At 40.1% G+C, this 13,916-nt stretch overlaps 1 protein-coding gene across 3 annotated transcripts in view; it reads left to right on the top strand.

The window, feature by feature from the left end:
- Positions 1-2,119: 2,119 nt before the first annotated feature.
- The window catches only part of ABI1 (abl-interactor 1), a 54,525-nt gene continuing 42,728 nt past the window's right edge, over positions 2,120-13,916 (top strand). For all 3 annotated transcript variants that reach the window (XM_010006964.1, XM_010006963.1, XM_010006962.1), the window contains exon 1: positions 2,120-2,284. In XM_010006964.1, the coding sequence (XP_010005266.1) occupies positions 2,255-2,284 (30 nt within the window). In that variant the 5' untranslated portion in view covers positions 2,120-2,254. The remainder of the gene's footprint in view (positions 2,285-13,916) is intronic.

The following is a 13,916-nucleotide window of genomic DNA, read 5'->3' as shown; positions in this document are numbered from 1 at the left end:
TTTATCTAAAGGTAGAATCCTGTTGGCTGCTGCCTTATCAGTTGAGTCTAGTTCAGTAAAGCTTTTATTTCTGATATCACTGAAGCTGCTATCTGCTTGTCTGGAGTGGTAGAAGTTCAAGTATAAATAATCAATTTTTTTCTTCAGGCTCCAGGTCAGTAAGACAGTGGTTTTGATGCCACTGCTAGTGACAATTTGAAGTTTAAAATGCCTCTTGAGAAATCCAGGGTGCTTTGGGAAATCTGCTTCTTGAACCTGTAGTAGTTGTTTTACAGATCCTAAAAAAGCAAACCTACTCTTGCTAATGTTTTCTGATGGTTAGAAATGTTGATATTCTCTTTAGGCGAAAGGTAGCTTTGTTTGCATTTGGAAATACTAAAAAATGGGATTTTGCATAGTGTGGCCTTAGTACATGGAATGGCTCTTCTAAGTTTTGGCAACAGGTTGCTTAAAACTGTTCCTGCTGCTTCACATCGTAGAAGGTGTCTGTATGTGAATCCATTTGAAGGATGTTCTAATACATGTCAAAACATGAAATGTTAAACAACAATATGTACAAATTTCCCAAACTGGGGAGAATTCACTCATGTTTAAAAAGTTTTAAATAAAAAATAATAAAAAAGCACAGCGTAGCTTCTGTGCGGTGTTTAGGTCATGCTGCAACTTTACAATCTGTACGAGTGGATTGCCTTCTGATTTTCTCCTTAAAGTAAGAGAGATGAGGAGGTTTCTTTATTAGCTGCTGTATCTTTTCATACCTTAACTCAGGGGCAAATTTAACACTTCTGGATGTTAAACTAAAATATTGAGTTGAAGAAATAAGAGGCAGGATTTAAGAATGAAAGAGTGCATGGAAACCGGAAAACACCAGGCTCATTTGAATGTAAATGGAATTTCTTTGTTTCCTGACTTTTTGCTTAATACTGTAACTGTTGAATACAATGTGTGTTGACTGTTTTTCAAAGAAATCAACAATAAAAATAGAAGTCCGGCTGGGAGTGACTATTAATATGAACCTTTCCTTTTGGTTACTGAGATAACTGACTATTCCACAAATAAAGTGCGGAAGAAGCTAAGCTAGCACTGAGTCATCGTGTACTGCAAATTCTTCCTTATGCAGAGCACCTTTGTTACAAAGGGAAGAGAATTCTGCATAGCTGCAGTTTGCAAGTTGGGTGACAGATAAAGTTTGTGGCCTCCACTGCCAGATCCCAACCTGTGATACAGGGAGTACTTCAGAGCGATGGGCATGTGGATTTTCCAGGTGTGTTGGTACCTCCCATCCTGCTAGTGAGAAGGGACTTACTTGAGCCATGCAATTCAATTCATGTAAGCACTCGCTGATCTTGGACAGTGGAGAGCAATGCCTGAGGACATATTTGAGGACTTTACCTTGGCAAGGTGTGATTTCAGTGGGAAAGTGATCCTTATATCCCTGTCTTCCAGGAGGAAACTGTGCTCTTTTCTGACACTTCAAAGTATGTGTTTTCCCGTTCAAGGATGAACTTCCTCAGCTGTCAAGGAAATTTTATTAAGCTTATGTATGAGGAGAGAGTTTCACAAATACTCCTGCATGCAGTAGTTCTCTGTGCATGCCATCCTGTTGCTCTGCTCACCTATCTCCTGGAGTGTGGGAGTAGTAGTCAGCATCACTGGAGGACTGGGTTTGTAGGTGGCATGTGCAGTAGGGACACCCAACTGTGGGAAAATATTTTTGTCTGCAACTGGCTTAGGCTGTGTGACCTCAAAGGAGATGGCAAAAGCTGCATTTCAGTGTTTCTGGGAAACTGGAAACTTTTCAGGAAATGAAGGATTGGACAGGCTGTAGAAACTCTACTTCCAACAAATCATGATAGTGTTGTTTTTTCTACTGAATAAATTTTTTCTTGGCATGTACTGTTATTATGGTCACATATTTAAAAAATTTTTTTTTGTTCCTTATTGAGAATTCTTAAAACGTAGATGCAGATAGAGTACTGTGACTGCAGTCAGATCTTGATTACAGATTCTTCTAAATATAGGCTGTATTTTTTTTTTTTTTTTTGTTCCTGACTTTTCCCCCACCCCCCACCCTTTTCCTGGCCTTAAGAAAACATCTTGTTCTTTTGCTTTACAGGCTCCAGATAAAAGGAAAGCATTAGAAGAGACCAAAGCCTACACAACTCAGTCTCTAGCCAGTGTTGCTTATCAGATCAATGCACTGGCCAACAATGTATTGCAACTGCTGGACATCCAAGCATCCCAGCTACGGAGGATGGAGTCCTCCATCAACCATATCTCCCAGGTAATATATTTTATATATATATATTTAATAGAGGACTGACAGCATTGGAGGAGGCATTATCTTGTCTCTTTTATTATTGAGCTGGATAATTATGTTGACTTCCTTGAATTCCCTGAATAACATGATAGAAAGTGGTAAAGCTTTTAAATATTTATGAAGGTCACTTTGTGATGGAGGCCATGACTGAAATAAAGCAGTTCCTTTATAAAGAAGCACCGAGAATATATTTGGATTAAAGCAGGAGTTAATTATTAAGATTCCAAGATCTGAAGCTTCAGTTGAGGGAGGCGTAGAGAAGGATTCTGTTTCTGAAGAAAATAGAGATAAAAATATGCTATGAGTAGTGGCATTTTGTTTAATGTTGCAATAATCTCATTTGTTTTCATGCCCTTGCAGGATATAATTTCATGAGCTATGTGGAGAGGGAGGGGGGATTCACCTGCTGCTCTGCCTACTTAAGCCATACTCTGTCCAACCCAAGGCAGTTGCTGGAGTTGATGTAGGGAGAATGTGGAAATAGATGATGGGAAAGAAGAGGCCTCTTTCTGTCAGTGGCAGCCTTGTGTTCTCTTGGCTGAAGCATCACCATAGCTGGCTGCTGCTGAGAGGGGGGAGTTGCTCTTGCTGCCTGCCTTGTACCTGATCTGGCACAGGTCTGATTGTATGGCAACTCAGCCAAAATATGTCTGCTGCGTTTAACCTGGAAGTGGCTTATTGCATAACCGGGTGTGTGCTGTTCTAGTGTCAAGGAAGGGAGAAACAGGATCCACTCAGTTATTTCACATTTACATTGGTGTTCTGAAGTGGGCCTGAGTGAGTTGCTCTTGTTGAAATTCAGTTTTATCTTTGCTGGGTTTTCTGTTGTAAGCCTATCTGAGACGTTTCATAAACGAATTTCAGAGGTTTCAACCTAAAATGTTCTTTGGTGGAGCTGGTGCATTTAAAACCTTTGTCGGTTAACCAATACTCTGTTAGTGGTACACCTACACCAAATGCTTGAAAGAAAATGCTTCTTAGGCCTTTGCTCTGTAGGCCCTGCTAACCTCTGTTTACTGTTCTTTTAGAATAATTGAGGCTCCTAAAAATCTGTTAAATGACAGTGCAGTGGTTCATTGAAAGCGTGTCAGCAGGGAGAAGATTCCAGTGCATGTAGAAGGGCCCTCCTAGTAACAGACCTTTCCAGGAGGCTGGTCAAGTTAGTGTGTGCTAAGAACTACACAGTGTTAAAAGCTCTATCAAGTATTTTAAAAGTACCTGATACTGAAACAGGAAAGTACTCAGAAGTACAATTGCTGTATATAAGCTTCTTGTTATGTCAAGTATTTTGAAATTTCTTGATGCTCGGATTATGACTGCCTTTGAATGAACACCTGGACAAAGGAATATATTTACAGGCTTTCCCAAGTGTTGGATTCCCTTTTATACTGAGCATGTATTTTCTTATGTGTTTCAGAGCTGCAGTGTGTGTGAAGTGATTATTGTTAAATTCTCATTGGCCCACTGATATGACTAACCATGGAAAAAGCCAAAATGTTTGATACTAGCACAAAAGGTGTTAACCCTCTGTACTGTTTGCCACTTGAATTGGAGGCACTATGCTGAAAGCTACTGAGTCACCTGATACATGAACTGTTTGCTAAAGGCTGTGAACAATCAGTGCTTTGTAGAGTTTGTGAGGAGTGTTTAGCAAGGTCACTTGCTTGTAGTTTCTGTCCTGGTTGGTCTTTCCTGAAACTAATCCTTGCTTATAAATCGACCTCTACAGACTAATTTTGGAGAATTAAAATGGATACAGATAATGTACATATACCTGCTCATCTATTTGCTTTGAAACGTTTCTACTCAGATGTTTCAACTGTGTATATTAGACCTAGCATGCTGTTGCTTTGATAAACTGTTTCTAAACTTCAGAGGTCTTCAGTGTCCTTCCCTGTGTTTGTATCAGTCATTAATAGTTTCATACCACTAGAACGTGTTGAACGTATTCTCAGTTGAAATCTTTTCCATGAAGAAATTATTGCCTAGAAACACAGACCTAAGACATTGCTGGTCAAATTACTCAAATCTGGGTTTTGTGACACAGAGCAGGCATCTGTGAGATAAGGTACATTTTGATAGTGTTTCTGCTTAAGATACCTTTCTTCTTTTCTGTAGAAGAAAATCCTGTGGCCTTTCTGACCTGCAGGCAGTTTCTGTTCCCCTACTGTGTTTCAGTTCTTTATGCATGTTTTCCAGATGGACTCCAGACTAAATGGCTGAGTAGCTCACCTTGATTAGTAGCCACTCAATATTTCTCCTAACTATGTACCTTCTTTACTGGAAAAATCACTCATTAAGAGTTAGGTGGTAGAGTGTTGTGTTCTAGTCTTGATACTGGAGCTTAATTTTACAGATGAAAAGTTCACTTGCTTTATGGGAGAAAAATAATTTGACTTTTGTTTCTTGTTGAGAGCAAACTGAAGCTTCACATGAGTAACTGCTCTGTGATGAGGGAGCACCGTGCTGAGCACATGGAGGCAGTGAACAGCTCCAGGAGTGGCTTCACATAGCCAGAACAGAACCCTGCCCAGCTGGATCTGTATTTTCTGCAGTCATAGTTGTCTTTCAGCTGTAATGTGTGTGTCTGGAGTGACCTGCCACATAATAATTTACTGCACCCGGTATACAGAGCTGTGTGCACACAGCTCAGGTCTTTTGCTTAAGCCTTGACATTAACTTTGAGCTTGACCAAGCTGACTTGACCTTTCCGAGCTGCTCTGACATTGCAGAACTGAGACTTGATCACTGTTGTGGAGATGTCTGTACATGCTTCTGGTGTAAGAGATACTATTTATTCTGTTAGGCAAGATCTGGAGGGGGGGAAAGATAGCAAGTCTCTACTTTGGAATAGCAATGAGCATCAAGGCTTCACTAAAGGCATTATTGCATATATGCTTGTGACTCTAGTACAAGTTTTCTGTGCAATTACATTGTGTGTTTGTCGGCTCCTATTTGGTGCTTTAGTTTGTTTTTATTTGTCTTGAGAATGGCCATACTTAGAAGGAAATTTTCAGGTAGGGTTTGAACTAGTTTTGATCTATGATGTGAAAGCAGAGCCAGCTTGAGTGCTGTACTGCTGTGTGCCATCTCAACTTTCCCTGTGGTACACTGTTGTAAAAAGGCCATGGAGGAAGGACTGGAGCCCCGTGTGTTTCCTAGCAACCACTGCTGACTTGTCCATCCGTGAATGCTAGCTAGTAGCACAGCAGCAGTTCTGCTGTGGCATAGATTGCCTTCAGTTGCAGTAACCAAAAATAAATTTTTCATGAAAAAGTTTGAAAAGCAATACAAAAAAGTGTTATGCTTTCTTAGTGGTGCAGGAAGTGGAAGGTGTCTGCAATAGGTAGTATTTTCTTTTCCAGCAGTTTCATGGAACATGAGTGAATGTGTGGACTAGACAAGGAAAAGGGGAAAGGAGATGACAGTTGACCTGCAGTGGGAGACACCAGGAAGGAACTTGGACATTGAGGTAGGGAAGGAATTAAGACCTTAGCATTCAGCATATGTTTCCTAAGGTGTGCTGCGACTTAAAAAATAAGGATTTTTTCACATACCGTGATGGGGAATTAAGTAAGTTACTGTGTGTTTGTGCTTTGAATGCAGTTTATGCTTTGTTAGTTTATTTCCTGTGTGTATTAAACGAAATTCTAGTCTGCTATTTAAACTCGTGTTAATTTCTGCCATTCTTGCATGGGTCCCTGAGCCAATGAGTTAATACTTAAAATAAAAATCCCTTCGTATCCCTCTCCATTCTGAAAATCAATGTCTTTTTGGGCCTATGTTCTTTTGCTCTTTTGACTTTCTGTTTCTTGGGTTTTTTTCTGTTCTTCCTCACCTCCTCTTGGAAACAAGAGCTGACTTAAACATGTGCTTTTAAGTTAAATTTGTTGCTGCTCCGCTTTCACAAACTTCAAGAGAATGGACATAGGTCAGCCAGATTCATCAGAGGGGAGAGAGGTTGACAGGGACATTCTTGTTTACTGTGTCAAAACTGAAAAATGTAACAGATCAGTGCTCGCATTTATGTCAGAGCAGCTGCAGTACTGGGTGTACCAACTATTCCCTTTTTTTCCCCTGGACATAAATAGTTTTTAAATAGCTCAGTATTTAAATCCATGCCTTTTGAAGCTTGAAGGAAGCAACAGACTCCTTTTTAAGAAATGCTGATTTGCATCAGGAAACACAGCACCCTTTAAAGATTCAGTCTTAAAGATTTTCTCCTGTATCTGAACCTCTCTTCTAATGCGAAATAAGGACTACTACAAAACAGTATGTTCCGAAAATATAACTCTCAGCAAACAAAGCACTTTTTTCACCAGTAAAATTTAGAAGCTTTTAGAACCAAATAAAAATAAAAACAAATGCCTGCATTAGTTCAGAACAATCTTGCCTGTCACCATCCATGTCTAATTCATTGCACATGTAATTCAAGAACTGTATGCAAGCATAAAGCCAAATGCCTTATGTTTCTACGGTATAATTGTCTAGCTAATGTCAGGAGTAATAATGAAATGCACAGGATGTTATATATTTGGTAGGACTTCTGCAACTTACAGCTGTAGCCTGTGTTGAATCACACACACACACCACCTGAGCAACCAGTCATTACTGATGTGGATTACGTTTCAGAGGAGCTCTGTTGAACCTTTTCTGGGGCTGAAGGAGTGAGCTCCTAAGTAGTTGAACAAGTTGAGAACACAGTAACTGATGTTTGATGCCAGGGAAAAGGAGCACAAGAGCTGCTAGGTGCCTAGGTCTCTGTTGTTTGAAGAGGCAATAAGCAGTTAATGTACAGTGGGGACTCAAACATAAAGAGTTTGTGGGAAGGACCTTTCTCTTGGATATGTCTGTCTGTCCCTTTGGATTAATGTGATACTGCATTCGTGGATTGTAGTATATGATGACAACACGGTTCACATTTATGTTTGAAAGCCAAGAAATAGAGGGTAGAAAATGTGACAAATCATCTGCTGATGAATGTGGGTGGTCATGCCTAGGAACAAGTGATTATGTAAAGTACTTTAATGTACTCATGGATGGGAGCAAAAGGCTTCTTCAGATCCTCTTATGCTTCCAGAGGACAGGTACTTTTGCACTGAAGTTGCCTCTTTAAAAAGAAGAGGATGCTTACAACCCTTATCTTGTTCTCTGACATGAAGAATAGGAGCTGGACAAAAGGACTGTTAATAACAAAGAAAATTAGCCAGAATTAGCAACTTGTTCACTGCTGCTAACAAGCAGGGTCAATACTGGAGTCCACACACTTCAAAATATTATTTTGAGACCACTCAGGACATAAAGCATATCCTCAACAAATTTGGAGATAAGTAAGTTAGGAAAGGTAGTTCGTATGCTGAATGGGAGAGCTTCAGTGCAGAGATACCTTGAGAAACTTGAGGATTGAGCCAGCAAAAACCTTGGGCAGGGTGCAAGGACCTGCACCTGAAGTGAAATAACCCCATGTATTTGTATGTTCTAGGAGGTGACTGTATATAGCTATGCTGCTGAAAAGGACCTGGTGTGCTGGTAGATGCTGTGCTGAGCATGTGCCAACAGCACAAGGCCATCTGAGTAAGCGAAAGAGGGTGGCAGAGCTGCATTGAGAGGAGTGTGGCTGGTAGATGAAGGGTGGTGATTATCATCTGCTCTGCAATGATGAGGCTTCACCTGGAGCACTGTGTCCCTTTTTTTTTTTTTGGTCACTGCTGCCTTTTTCAAGAGCAATTTAGAGAAACTGGAGATAGTCCAGCAGAGCTAGTTGCTGAGATGGTCAGTGGCATGGAGTATGGAGCCTACAAGGAGAGGCTGAAGAATTTGTGCTTGTGTAGTCTGACAAAGTGGAAGCAAAGCACTGACATAACAATAGCCTAAAAATACTTCACTCTGGCTCTGTCATCTTTGCAGTTAGTCTTTCTGTTGGTAGTGACAATGTAATGTTGAACAGTTAGCCACAAGTTGAAGCTTGGCTGGTTAGTACACACAGTTGGGAAAATCCTTTTTATTTTGAAGGCTACTGCAGCACTGGAACAGGTTACCATTTGGAGTGACTCCTCTCAGTGTTACACTACAGCAGCTGGATATATTCTAGAAGCTGGCTTTGTATCCTTACAGGGCACATCATAAGCTATAGGAACCAAATGGTGAGGTGGGACACAATTATGAAGTCAGGGGAGAAACTGCTACTTCATGTCTACAAATCCTTAAGCTCCACTTACACACAGACTTTCCTTTCTGCACGTCCAGAAGTGTGTGAAGAGACTAAATGTTTCTGCAGGAGCTAGAGAGTCATCTAGTGTATACATTAGAAAGACAATGTCTTCTCTCTTATTCTCTTGGACTACCCTTGCGTGTCAGCAGACACAAATATTTCAAATATGGTGAAGAAACTTGCATCTTTTGTTTAGATTAACTTTGCCTTGGGTGATATTCCCTCTCCTAATAAGGTGGTAACTGTTATCTCTGAGGCCTTTGCTTCACATCCTGTTCTTCCTGTACTCTGTGATACTGTGTACTGTGATAGAGGCCAAGGCTTCAAGAAGTTGTTCAGTGCTTGCTCTGGTTATCTGTCTGCTTATGAAAATTGCTATTAACTTTGTGCATATCAGCTTCTACATGATACGTGGAAATTGCTCAGAATGTGGGATAATGTGTAAGGGTTGCCTTGTCAGCTGTTCTGTTGAGAAATTCCCTTCTTGACTGCAAATGAATACACATAGGACTTGTCTTTAATGTCTATACAGTTCAGCTGGTGCAGTAAAAAAAAACCAACTCAACACATCACCACCACCAGCACTGACAAAAATTTCCAAACAAAACAAGCAAACCCCTATGATACTTATGAAGGAGCAATCACACTGCCAGCCTTTCTGTGACGAGGAAGGGCCATTGCTTTGGTGGAGAACAAGGAACTGAGCCAGAAACTTTTGTTTCCTGCCTTTCTTTATTCACACTCTTTTTTTTTTTTTTTTTTTTCTTTTGTGAGTGCAGGGTTTCAGTGTTTTTTTTGGGGAATAGGGAAAGCTGTGAAATTTAATAGCCATTGAGTGTAGTGGATTCCTTCACATGCTGATTCTTGTTCCAAAGTCTGGTCAAAGGATAGTTTGAAAGCATAGTTTTCAATGTGTTATAGACCACTAAAACCTCCTTTCTTCTGAGAGAATATTTGGCTGTAAGCTCTAGATACCTCATGAAATACAAAATTAAGAGGCCTGATGCAGCTCCTTGTTTTCTGAAGTCAAAGCAAAAAATCCCAGGACTGGAACATTACTCTGAAAGGTCTTTTTTTGTGTAGAAAAGGAGTAAAAGGTGTTTGTACAATTTTTTAATGAAAATCTCTCTTATCTGGAAGGTATACTGCATGCATGAAATGTGTCACTAACCTGCTGTAAAGTCTCATATTGGTCTTTTCAAGGAGTCTTTTTTTTTCCTTCAGATGCATCTGATTAGATTGTTGCCTGAAACTGATTTTTCTTCTATTTCAAGTCTTGGTAAACCAACAGTCCACACATGTGAATATCTTCTTTTTTACATTGAATTAGAGTTTTCTTCATTCTGTCAATGTTTTAGTGGGATAAGGGCAAACCAAAAAGGAAATGCATTGTATGTGGTGATGGTTATAAAGTTTAAATGTGTCTAATACCAGCCATCAGAGCTTTAAATTGACCACTGTATCTGCACCATCCAATGCAGCTATTTCGACTGCTGGTTTTCATGGTAGCTGGGTAGTGTTATGTAGTGTTATGCTTGAGCTGACTGTATTTGGGGAAAAGGAGGGGACAAGCAAGTACGGTAAGATTATTGTGGAGCAGATGAGTCTCAGTGGTACTGCATCACTGAAGCTACCCTTCATAATTCGCCACTCAAACACGTGAACACATGCTGCTGGGTGCTTGTGCCTGGACTTCTTGTGCTGTTCAGAAGGGAACATCGTAGTGTTTTCTGCTGGCTGTTTTAATTTTGGGGCACGAATTGCTTTAGTTAATGTTGACCTGCAGATGTAATGAATCACACATGTTTTACAAGCCAGCAGTAACATTCTACCACTCTTTGTGCTGCTGCTGGTTTGACTTTGTTCTCACTACCAGCAGCCTATTAAGCCCATTGGTATCTATTATGTGTGTCTTGTAAAAGCTGCTTTTCAGATTATATATATGCATATATATATATTCTATTAGTTCATGAGAGGCATATGAATTATTTGTCCCAGCTTTACAGAATCATAGAATTGTCATGTTGGAAAAGACCTCTAAGATCAAGGAGTCCAACTATCCACCCAGAAAAAAACACCATGCCCACTAGAGAGCATGTCCTGAAGTGCCATGTCTGCAAGGGTTTTTTAATGCATCCAGGGATGGTAACTCAACCACCTCCCTGGACAGGCTGTTCCAGTGCCTATCCAATGTTTCAGTAAAGAAATTCTTCTTAATATCTAGTCTAAATCTCCTCTGATGCAACTTCAGCCATTTCCTCTAGTCCTATTGTTATTCACTTGGGAGAAGAGGCCAACAACCTCCTTTCAGGTAGTTGTAGAGGGCAATGAGGTCTCCCCTCAGCTTACTTTTCTTCAGACTAAACAACTCCAATTCCCTCATCCAGTCCTTGTATGACTTGTTGTCTAGACCCTTCACCAGCTTGGTAGCTCTCCTCTGGACATGCTCCAGCACCTCAATGACCTTATAGTAAGGGGGCCCAGAACTGAACATGGTACTTGAGGTGTTGCCTCACCAGTACCGAGTACAGGGACACGATCACTTCCCTACTCCTGCTGGCCACAATATTCCTTATGCAGGCCAAGATACTGTTGGCGTTCTTGGCCACCTCGACACACACTGCTGGCTCATGTTAGATGGCTGCCAACTAGCACCCTCAGGTCCTTTTCCACTGGGTGGCTTTCCCAACCACTCTTCCCCAAACCTGTATCAGTGCCTGGGGTTGTGCATAAAATGCAGGACACAGCACGTGGCCTTACTGAACTTTGTACAATTGACCTCGGCCCATTGATCCAGCCTGTCTCTGCAGGTCCCACTGCAGAGACTTCCTACACTTGAGCAGATCAACACTCCTGCCCAGTTTGGTATTGTCTGTAAACTTACTGAGGAAGCACTCAATCCTCTCATCTCAGTCATTGATAAAGGTACTGAACGAGACTGACCCCAAAAGAAAAACTGCTGATAACCTCTGTTGTTTTATTGTAACTTTGAAAAAAATGTGTGTGAAGGGAATTCATCCAACTGTTGATCTTATTGAATGCTTGTGGCTGCTGTGTCCTGGTGTGTATCCCTTCCCAAACATCACCTGGGACAGTATGACCTGTGCATCACTGGGACAGTCACAGAGCACAAAGTGAAAAGTTTCCTTTTACTGAAATAGAAAAAAGATGTGTGTGAAATTCTATTAATTGATACAATTTATGGCTAAACACTGAAATAGAAACAAGCTACCAGGAATGTTATTTTTTCAGAACTACTTATTCCTCTAGAGAATATTGTTGATTCTTGACTGACCCTGCTGCTAGTGCCATGGCAGAAAAGACATCATGGTGGTAGTGGAAATAAAACTGTAGATTTGTTTGGTTAGAAGGTGTACTGTATGTAAGTTTTTTACTTTTTGAGAAAAATTGTTGTATGTTTTGAATTAGCATAATATGAGTGACAACTAGTGGAGGACAGGATTTGCTTTTTCAGTCATTCCCGTTTGGAATGATGGCTGTGCATGTTGAAGTAATAGCCATAAGTATGTATGCCTTCCTTGATTTTAAAAAATAGATTACTAAGACTGTAATTTTCCTCTGAATGTTCGTTCCTGGTTCCAGCAAATGAGTTACATTATTAAATAATTTTCTGTAATATTGTGCCTAATTATATCTTATGGGCACAAAAATATAAGTAGTACGTGAATGTGGGATCACAGTTCTTATAGCTGTTTAGCAAATTATCAAAGAGGAGGCAAACAAGATATGACTTTTTCCTCAGTGTACCATGGTATGAATACTAATAAGCAGTGGATTTGTAGCTTCACCTGTTCATGCCTAAAAGCACTTGCTTTTTGCCCTCATGGGTTATCCTTGGATGGTTATTTACTATGGATCCATCAACACAATTCAGTGCAGTGTCACTTGGGGATTGAAGCATAGTTTGCTGTTTCTCTAATTGGCTTCTCAGTTCTTTGCGTGCAAGAGAAAAGTAATGTCAACCTGATCTTGTCATGCTGTCTCAGATTCCTGTATGTGGCAAAACCAGGAGCAACAAGGCTGTGATTAAAAGCTATCAGGTTTCTGTACAAAGTGAGAACAAGTAGGATGGGAACCTTAGAGTTAAGAGAGGTCATGACGGAAATAATAAAACATACCACAGCTTCAGGGAAGGTCTGGTGGGCCATCTTTTGAAAATATAAGAACAAGGAAATATTGAATAATGACTGAAGAGCTTGGTTTGATCATAGGAAATTCTGATTTCTTGTTGAACTCAGTGTCTTGTGGGATTATTTTTTCTTCTTTTTAAGTTATTTTTTTTTAAACTGTTCAGACTAAACAGTATAAGGTTGCAGGATAAGCCTTCAAACCACAAATCAACCTTTTATCTGACTGGAAAGGGGATAAACGTCATCTTTAGGAAGCTGATCCTTCTATGTCCATTTATAGGATTTTCTTACATGTGTTGTTAAGTATTGGGCAAGATGCAGCAATGGCCACATGTAGTAAAGGACTAAGGGATGAATTGTGCTGTGGAAAAGACTTGTCTCCTAAACTAGGCTGGAAAAGGTGTTACTCAAGTTTTTCAACAGTGTACGTAATTTTGCACTCTAATAGCCAATAGTTAGTGTATGGTAAGCTGATAAAATGCCAGCTCATGTAGACTAGCAAATTGTTTGTTACTCTTATTTAGAAGAAGTTCAAGTACTATTTAAACCTGGACGTTTTCTAAAAAATAAAGTTAGCTTGAGATTATGCAGTTGATCTGCATGTGTGTCTTGGAAGATTAAACATAGCATTTGAGAGTGGATGAGCAGTAGAAATATTATTGAGTTCTCCAGCTCAGGACACTTTTTGACAAGTGAGATACTGAAGTAACTGAGGACAATTTCCATTTGGAAGGTGCAAGCTGTAAGTCATACCAGAACTGTGCTATTTTTATGTTAATTATGGATCATGAAGGTAAAGAGATAAGTCCAGTCAAGCGGCCTGAAACAAATCAGACTTTCTCAGTTAGTGTCTTACTGCTGCCACTGTGTGTGTTTGGTGCTACTCTTGCATCTGGATGCTAAAACAGAAAGGAGAGAACTGGGAGCGTTCATGATATTTTGGTTAAAATAACATGGCTTTCCCTTTTCTTAGTATGGGCTGTGGCACGTTAACAAATAATGAAACTTCAGGAAATGGGGGATGGTCTCCATAAGCTCTCACTGAGAGAAATTCAAGTTAAATCACTTGGGATTTTGCTGCTTTAAGCATTCCTTCTATACTGCAGTGTGACTTTTGCTTGGCAGAGAGAAATAACAAGCTTCAATCCCAGTTAATTTGCTGCTTACTTCTAGACCTCCAGACCTGGGCACAAAAGGAGCTTGATGAGATCACAACTTCAAGTTACTTGCATCT

This window comes from Chaetura pelagica, unplaced genomic scaffold, assembly GCF_000747805.2.
Source record: "Chaetura pelagica isolate M959 unplaced genomic scaffold, ChaPel_1.0 scaffold17, whole genome shotgun sequence".
In the NCBI taxonomy this organism is placed as follows: domain Eukaryota; kingdom Metazoa; phylum Chordata; class Aves; order Apodiformes; family Apodidae; genus Chaetura; species Chaetura pelagica.
Note: the sequence above shows the minus strand (reverse complement) of the source record. Positions and strands in the feature narration are given on the sequence as shown.